The sequence below is a fragment of the Orycteropus afer genome, unplaced genomic scaffold, assembly GCF_000298275.1.
Source record: "Orycteropus afer afer isolate SDZICR_OR568_19922 unplaced genomic scaffold, OryAfe1.0 scaffold00487, whole genome shotgun sequence".
In the NCBI taxonomy this organism is placed as follows: domain Eukaryota; kingdom Metazoa; phylum Chordata; class Mammalia; order Tubulidentata; family Orycteropodidae; genus Orycteropus; species Orycteropus afer.
This window is the reverse complement of record NW_006922074.1, coordinates 78,109-87,575: the sequence shown is the minus strand read 5'-3', so window position 1 is coordinate 87,575 and position 9,467 is coordinate 78,109. Positions and strand designations below refer to the sequence as shown.

At 40.3% G+C, this 9,467-nt stretch overlaps 1 protein-coding gene across 1 annotated transcript in view; it reads right to left on the bottom strand.

Annotated features, from left to right (window-relative positions):
• GIT2 (GIT ArfGAP 2) overlaps window positions 1–9,467 on the bottom strand; it is a 66,782-nt gene that overhangs the window by 37,002 nt on the left and 20,313 nt on the right. Inside the window, exons 10-12 of the mRNA XM_007954965.1 lie at window positions 5,770–5,842; window positions 5,421–5,518; window positions 4,298–4,409 (exon numbers count right to left, since the gene is read on the bottom strand). Of these exons, the coding sequence (XP_007953156.1) occupies window positions 4,298–4,409; window positions 5,421–5,518; window positions 5,770–5,842 (283 nt within the window). The remainder of the gene's footprint in view (window positions 1–4,297; window positions 4,410–5,420; window positions 5,519–5,769; window positions 5,843–9,467) is intronic.

The following is a 9,467-nucleotide window of genomic DNA, read 5'->3' as shown; positions in this document are numbered from 1 at the left end:
AGCTGTTGCATTGTGGTAAACTGTGGTCAATGACATGAGACAAAGTATATGTGAACTGCTGTATGGAAAGTGAATTTGCTCTGTAAATCTTCACCCAAATAAAAAAAGAAAAAGAAGTATTTGGATGGGATCAAACTGACAACAGCAACTTAAAAGATTAGATAAGAATGGTAGGGGCCAGTGAGTTTATGTTAATGGGGAGGAACAACTCAGAAAGGAGGGCAAGAATGGCTGCACAACTTAAAGAATGTCATCGGTGTCACTGAACTCTACATGGAGAAACTGTCAGATCAGTGTATGTCCTGCTGTACATATTCTTAATAACAAAAAATAATAAATTTTTTATAAATCCCAAAAACTAGAATGAGATACTACTTCATGACCATTAGGACTGTTACTATCAGGCAAAAAGAAAATAAAAAGTGTTGGTGAAGATATAGAGAAATTGGAACGTTCTTACAGTGCTGGTGGCAATGTGAAATGGTACTGTGGAAAATCCAGAATTACCCTAAGACCCAGCAATTCCACCCAAGGCATATACAGGCAGTCCACAAGCAACAAACGAGATTCATTCCTAAGTGTGTCTTTAATTTGTAGGTCAGTAGAACAGGTACATACCGTTCTTATTTCGCCTTACTTTAGCGCAAAAAATGGGAGCTCTGGTGGTACTGTGGTTAGGCATCTGGCTGCTAAACAAATAGTTAGCGGTTTGAACCCACTAGCCGCTATCTGGGAGAAAGATGAGGCAGTCTGCTTCCCTGAAGATTTACAGCTTTGGAAACCCTATGGGGTTGCTGTGAGTGGGAATCGACTATATGGCAGGGGGTTTAGTCCAAGAATAGGCCTTTTCAATGATTTAAAAGCTTCATTTGCAGCACGTGAAGGTGACTGCAATGAAAAATTTGCTTCAAGTAAGGGTTGGTTCAACTGTTTCAAAGCGAGGACAGCTTTCCATAACATTAAAGGGCAAGTACTAGTTGTCCCCAGATGTCCTTACCCAGGGACTTCCTGTACCCAAAAGACTTGAAAGCAGGCACTCAAAACAGATACTTGTACACTACTATTCAGTGCTACGTTGTTTTTAATAGCCAAAAGGTAGAAACAACCTAAGCACCCATCAATAGATGAACAGATAAATGAAATGTTGTATATACACACAATGGAATATTATTTAATCATAAAGAAAAATGAAGTTTTTATACACACTACAACATAGATGAACCTTGAAAACATTATGCTAAGTGAAATAAGTCAGCCATCAGAGGAAAAATAATGTATGATTCCACTTATATGAAATATCTAGAATATGCAAATAAAAGGTCAAAAGTTTATTAATGATTACCAGGAGCTGGGGGAAGGTGAAAATAGGGAGTACTGAGTTTCTGTTTGGAGTGATGAAATATTTGGAAATTAACAGTGGTGATGGTTGAACAAAATGGTGAATATAATTAATATAAAGCATACAGACTTTAAAAAGCTGTTATGTTTGTGACTTCTTTAATTCATGCATAAGTTTTAACACCTGTGTGAAGGTTAATATCAAGGAACTGTATACTTATAAATGGTTAAAAAGAAAAAATTTTTGCAATATGTATTTTTCTCCTCAATAAACTGAAAACAAAACCAAATCTAAAACAAAATCACATCAATACAGAGATAACAGAAAAAGTTATCAAGGAGACAGACCATGTACTACCTGATGCTGAGCGATTCTAGCATCCCTTTGATCTACTGGTCAAATGTGCCCAATTAGGCAGATGATTTAGGAAAGAGCTGCTTATATTAAGGTGGCAGGTTTCCAAGTTTCTAATCATTCAAAGAGATAAAGTGTAGCTCCAACTCCTGGAAATACCATTGTAACGAATGTAAGACAGACTGTAATTCAATTACAACTCTAACTTGTTTAAAAAGGCAAATGGCAAGTCAAAGAGGAGCCCTGGTGATTCAACAGTTAATGTGCTTGGCTGAGAATGGGAAGGCCAGCAGTTCCAACCCATCAAGTGTTATGTGGGAGAAAGATGAAGCAGTCTCTTTTTGTAAAGATTACAGCCTTGGAAACCCTATGGGGCAGTCCTACTTTGTCCTGCAGAATTGCTATGAGTTGAATTAACTCAACAGCAATGGGTTTTTGGTCTGGTGGCAAGTCAAAACAGTATGCTGGTTGCCAAACTGGAGCCTAGCAAGAAGATGTCCAAAGAATAGGCACAATGGCACTTAGCCATTGAACTCTAGTGAGAGAGAGGCGAGAGTGAAACAGCGGACACACTCATGCCTGTACTACCTGTTGCCTGAATCCATAGCAACCACATAGGACAGAGTGGAAATGCCCCATGAGGTTTCCAAGGCTGTAACCTTTACAGAAGCAGAATGCCTCATCCTTCTCCAGTGTAGTGGCTGGTGGGTTTGAACTGCCACTTTTTCTCTTAGCTAACTCATACTTTAGTGAGCTCTGGTGGTATAGTGGTTAAAGCATTTGGCTACTAACCAAAAGTCAGTGGTTCGAACTCAATAGCCACTCGGCGGGAAAAAGATGAGGCAGTCTGCTTCCTATAGGATTGCTATGAGTTGGAATTGACTTGATGGCAATAGGTTTGGGTTTTTTTGGGGGGTTTAAGTCAGACTTTAGGGTTAATTTCAGTATGTAATTTTATAATGAAAATAAGTAACCTCTTGGATTTAAAAGATGAATTTGAAATAACAGCTCATGGTATCAGATCGGAGGACTGCTCATTTAACAGTCTGCGACATGCAGACAGCACAACCTTCCTTGCTGAAAGTGAAGATGACCTGAAGCACTTAGTGAAGATTAAAGACAGCCTGCAAAATGGATTACACCTCAACATAAAGAAAATGAAAATCCTTGTAACTGGACCAATAAGCAGCATCACAATAAATGGAGAAAAGACACGAAGAAAATGGAGATAAATTGTGAAAGATTTCGTATTACTTGTTTCCACAATCAACACCAATGGAAGCAGCAATCAAGAAATCAGACATCCCTTGTGACTGGTACACCATGCAATCCTCAGCCTATATGACTATGAGATCAGAAGAACTAGATTGTGCCCAGCTACCACTGTCAACCACTCAGAGAGGGATCTTTGTAGGACATCCTGGATAGAGAAGGAGAACAATGTGGAACAAAACTCAAAATCATTTGGGGGGAAAAAAAAAAAAAAGGGAGACAAGGTTTGCTCGTCTGATAGAACCTGGTGGAACCACTGAGACTATGGTCCCTAGCTGCCCTTCAGGTCTGGAATTGAACCCACACCTGTGGCTTCCAGCCAAATAAAAGACAGGCGTAAGAGGTGAACATGTAACTGAGGTAGCTACATCCCTTGGAGAGAACAATCATGGGAGAAAGAAGGGCTGTTCATGCACAGGAAGACAGTTCAGGGGGCAGGAGTGCATGCAGGGATCGACACAGGGAAGAGGTAACTTCGGGAGGTAGTGGGAGGGGAGGTGTTGCACTGGGGTAAACTGTCAATGTCATCAGACAACGTGTATGTGAATTGCTGTAAGGAAAGTGAATTTGCTCTGTAATCTTTCACCCAAATCACAATTAAAAAAAAAAAAAAGAAATCATACATCATACATCATATTGCACTGGGCAAATCTGCTACAAAAGACCTCTTTAAAGTGCTGAAGAGCAAAGATGTCTCTTGGAAGGCTAAGGTGTGCCTAACCGAAGCTATGGTATTTTCAACAGCCTCGTATCATGTGAGAGCTAGACAATGAACAAGGAAGACTGAGGAAGAATTGACACTTTTGAGTTGTGATGTTCACGAAGAATACTGAAAGTACCATGGGCTGCCAGAAGAATGAACAAATCTGTCCTGAAAGAAGTGCAGCTGGAATGTTCCTTGGAAGTGAGAATGGTTAGTCTTTATCTCACCTACTCTGGTCATATTGTCAGAAGGAACCATTTCCTGGAAAATGGTAAAGTGGAGGGTCACTGAAAAAGGGGAAGACCCTGAATGAGATGGAGTGACACAGTGGCTGCAATGATGGGCTCAAGGCTCAGGTATAGCAAGGATTGAGGGGATGGCGCAGGACCAGCTACTGTTTTGCTCTGTTGTACACAGGGTCGCTATGAGTCAGAGGTGACTCGACAGCACCAAACAACAACAACAGGGCTCAAAGAGGTAAATTTTATTTGCTACGTACTACCAATAAAGCATACAAGACTTTAAAAAGCTGTTATGTTTGTGACTGCTTTAATTCATGCATAAGTTTAACACCTGTGTGAAGTTGAGAAGCCCAAGGAAGGAAACACATACTGATGTGAAATAATTACCTTTTGAACTAGAGGGAGGGCTGCCTTGTTGCCTCCTCTTGGCATCGCTGAGAATGTCGATAAGCAGCGTGGCAAACTCATGCGCATTGAACCGAGCTAATTTCTGTCTGCCCTGAGGGTGAGAAAATAACTGGAAATATTCCCATTGTAGAAGACAGACACATAAATATTCACACAAAACTAGTCAGACTATTGTTAGACTTCTGCCAAGGCCCTCCAACAAGTTTACAATATGACCAATTACAGCCACAATGGAATCAGCCACTCACGTTTTCATGCTATCAGTTAACTCATTCAAGTAAGAGAACTTTAGGACATTTACGTTCTTACAGTGCATATTAATTTTGTGAACAAAACACAATTCTATATAATGCTTTTCTTCTAATATCAATTCAATTTTTAAGTTGACCTAGTAAGGACAAATTAATTTGGAGAGAAAGTTCAAAATTTCAAGATAAAGAATGTTCATTCATTGTTACACAGTCATATTAATAAATTAAAAATAAATTGTCATTTGAATTAATGCACCATTTCTCTTGCTGGTTATTTAGGCTGTTCTAAGGCTCTATTATTACATGTGCACTGCTCTGATGGATAGCACTATGCATGGATCCTTGAATGTTTTAGTATTTGATTAGAACACATTCCCAAATGAAGACTTCCCAAGTGAAAAGGATGGGCTGAACTGAGGCTCTGAAACTGATGAATAGATTGCTTTTTGAAGTTTGCAGCAATTTAAACTCTTATCTGCAGCAGGAGACAGGCCATCATGCCATGTCCTTTCAGCTTGGAGTATCCTTTTAGTGTATATTTTATTCATTTGATGGATCAAAGTTAATGTCTTTAGGGTGCTTTCTTGGATAACTAATGAGGTTAAACATTTCTTCCCATTTGTAAGCCATCTATATTTCTTCTGTGAATTGTTTTACATCAGTTCCCTGTTATACATTTACATCGATTGGTTTTCTTAATCAATTTATTAGTTGTGTGTATGACATATGTAGGATACTAACATTTTATCCATCAAAAAACTTAAGATACCTGCCTTGGGAAAATCAAATACCATGCTATCAGTCATTCCCAACGTATTACTACAAGATACTTTTCAAACTCAGCCACTTGCCTGATTGCGTGTCGACGAGTACTCAGGATTGACCGGAAGGAAGGGAACGACGGTTGTCTCGGTTACCAGGGTGCTGTGGTTTTGAGTGGCAAGCCAGACTAGCCAGAGGAAAGAGCCAGACATAGAATCTCATCACAATTGGGTGCCACTGCTGCTCTGAGGGCCCCAGCTTGCGCTTTACTAGGGAGACTTGGGGGAGCACATTCTGAAGCCAACATACACAAAGGTCAATGTCAATGCACACGTTATCAGGACAGGAGAAACTAGGCAAGGCAAACACTGAAGCTGGAGGCTTGTCACTGCCCACTGATAGCAGAAGCTTACTAGATAAAGCCATGTGATAAGTCACCTGCATCAGTCTCTCGCCTGTCAACTTCATCGTACACGTCCATGGCAAGTTCTTCAAACAAATGATTACTTAGCTGAAAGTAAAAAATATCAGGAACACAAGGGACAAGGATTAACACTAGAGGGGCCTTGGTTGCCCTCTTATCTCCAATGTCTTACCCAAAGCCAGTACTTGCTAGCAAATAGTAACTGTGAAAAGAACAGACGATAAGAATTTCAAAATAGTACCGATCCTCTAGAAATGGCCTCCCACTGTAGCTTTGTTCCTTCCTGATACAGATACGGTTGCTGCTATTAAGGATGTAAGATGTGTGCACAGCACATAATCTCAAAAGCAAGTTCAAGTTCTCTGTCTTCACGTGGTATTTATTACCCTTTCAGTTTCCTCTTCTGCTCTTGAAAGCACATGCCAGTTCCCCAAAATACAAGAGACTCTAAATACTGGGTAGGATAAAGAAGCCAAAATATGCTATGTTGAGGACTATAATGTGCCACTGAACAAAAGTATCACCCAGGCCTCCGTTAAGGTTCTCTGCTACCTTCCTAGCTAGCAGCCCTTCAATTCCCCAAAGCACTGAGCTTTCCAAATAAAGCATACATTACTGACCACTATGCTGTGCAGTGTTAGCTGACCAATCACCACACAGACCAAAGTGCCAAATGGAGGCAGTGGAGACAGGTAGGGCAATCAAGGTCTTCTTCACTCAGACTCCTTGCACTTCTTTGTCTCATAAAACTAACCTGTCAGTGACAGTCTTCATTTCCTAATCAGTTGCTTCCCTGAAACTCCATCCTAAGGCACCCTGGTGGGGCAGTGGTTACGGCGTCCAGCTACTAACCAAAAGATCAGCAGTTGGAACTCACCATCTGCTCCATGAGAGAAAGATGAGGCAGTCTGCTTCTGTAAAGATTTATAGCCCTGGAAACCTTATGGGGGTTGCTATGAGTCAGAATCAATTCAATGGCAGTGGGTTTGGTTTGGGTTCTACTGTGTTCCTTGCATAAGGAGCTCTGGTGGTATAGTGAGTAAGACATTTGGATGCTATAGTCAGAAGGTCAGTGGTTCAAAATCACCAGCTGCTCTACAGGAGGAAGATGAGGCAAACTACTTCTGTAAACCCAATGGGGATGCTATGAGTTGGAATCAACTGGATGGCAATGGGATTTTGGTGTTCCCTTCATACACAAACAGGACAGGGTATTTAGGAGGTACTCAATACATATCCACTGATGGACTGACCAGGAGGTATTTTACACAGTGATTTGAAATTATGGCTATACAACCTCATGGGAACACATTAAAATGGGTGCAATACACTGTTAGGGGGAATTAAAAAACCAATCATGATATAAAAATTCTATAATTAAGTTTCAGTTTAAAAAATAGTCACACACATGAAACAAGAAGAAATATCAAAATAGTAAGTCTGAATCCTTTGAGTGTAGTGATTGAGAATGCTTCCTTTTCTATTTTCAAAATGTGCTCTAATCTGGTTATATCACATTTATAATGAAAAATAAATCCCCAAAAATAAAATAAAAATAAATCTTGAAACCTTATTGCTGGTTAAGATGATGAAGGATTGGGAACTTGACTTTGCTTTATAAATATTCAGTTTCCTTCCTCCAGAGGCTACACTAATGTTACCATTACTAATGACTGTAATGGTTGAAACTGACTGAGCGCTTACATCCCAGACACTGTGCTAATATCATCACATGTAATCCAACATCCCTATAAAGATACTATTATCATCCCATTTTCCAGACGAGGAATTGAGGCAAAGAACTTAGTAGCTTGCCTAAAGTCCCAAAGCTAATAAATTAAGTGATGGACCTGAGATCCAAATTTAAGTCTCTCAAAATATAACCATTTGCTGAGTCAAGAAACACATTAATGTTTGTTACATTCCTCTCAGCTTTTCATCAGGAAGGAAGGAAGGAAAGAAGGAAGGAACAGAAGATAAACATTAAACTGGCACTGATTAGAGTGCTCACCTATGGGAAGGGGACCAAGGAGGTGGGGGTCCACGAGTAGTAACAATAGCAGTTAACCCTTACTGAGCAGTACTGATTTGCAACCCCGGCTGTATCATTATCTCCTTCTAGAAAAGAATACCAAGGCACAGAGAGGCTGGGAGCTTGGCACAGCTGAGATCTGGACTCGACCAAGCTGACCCAGAGCCCCAGTTCCTGAGTACTGTACTAGACTTTGTTCCAGACATTTATTTAGTGATGCTAAATGCTAGAGATATTACAGACACAATCCTGGCTTTCATGGAACTTCCAGGCAGCAAACATAGAAAAGTCAAAGGGAATAATAATAATTTGCTTACATATTACTCAGGTAATTAAAAAGATATCACATAATATTGAGTGCTATCTGACTCCAAAGCTTAATGGTCTTATTATACAAACTCTTTAATTGAAGAAAGGCAATAAAAAACACAGACACACAGAACCATAGATAGAGAACACAAAGACACCAAACAAATTGCATAAAATACATTTATTTCATATTACAGTTAAGTACTAGTGAAAGATAAATTCATTTAATATAATATTTACTACTTAATATTATTTGAAGTCATAGTAAGAGTGAAAAGGGAAATGAAGGGGAAGGCATATATTAGGGAAGCTGCAGTATTGGGAAAATTACTACCTAAATTGTGAGGGTGGACAGAGCTCAGCTACTTGAATGGTAAGAGGGCTGGAAGCTGGGAAAGGGAACAAAACATATAAGGATTCCTAAAGGAGGACCCGAAAGCGGCAGCGAATGGTCTCAGAGAATGTTAAGCAATAAAGAAATACGTAAACAGACACACACACACACACAACGGGAACCAGACGGGAAGGCAAAAAAAAAAAAAAAAAAAGGTAAGAGTTGAGTGACACCCTTACAGGTTCTGCAAAGATGTTAAGGATCTTGGTTCTGATCCAGAGAGCAATAAGGACAGCTAGGAGTGTAACAGGAGCTCTGGTAGCATAGAGCCTAAGGCACTTGACTGCTAACCAGAAGGCTGGCGGTTCAAACCCACCAGCTACTCCTCAGAAGGAAGGTTGGGCAATCTACTTCCGTAGTGATACCGCCTCAGAAACCCAAGGAGGAGTCGCTATGAGTCGGATCCGACTCGACAGCACGTAACAACAATCCGACTCGACAGCACGTATCAACAACAACAACAACAACAGGAGTATGATGTGGTTAAAATGGCCCTGCCTGAGGTTGGAGAGATACACAGATGACAGTGAGGTTGTAAACCTGCTGAGCTGGGCAAGCTCTGAGCACGAATCCAGGGCAGGACTATTTGCTTTTAAAATCCTAAATTTTAACATCTCAGGTGAATGGCATGGGATACGCAGGGGAATTAAAACAGTAGCTGGGTGTCAAGTGGTTGCAAGGTTAATCTATGCGACTGACCACTGCTGCACTAACTTCTATCATTCTCTGGCATCCCACATGACTAGAAGAAGTCGTCCTAATCAAGTTAACATACTGATACTGGGAGAAACTAGAGGACTCACCTGGAGAAACAACTCCCCAATATCAAAAGCACGGCTTTCACTTTTAAAATGACAGATAACAATGGTATTGTTTGAAGCAGAGCCAATGAATCAGACACACTACACTTAGTAGTACTTTCCTTCTTCGTCCCTACATAAGTAAATGGTTTCCTGCTGACTTCACAATATCTCTAA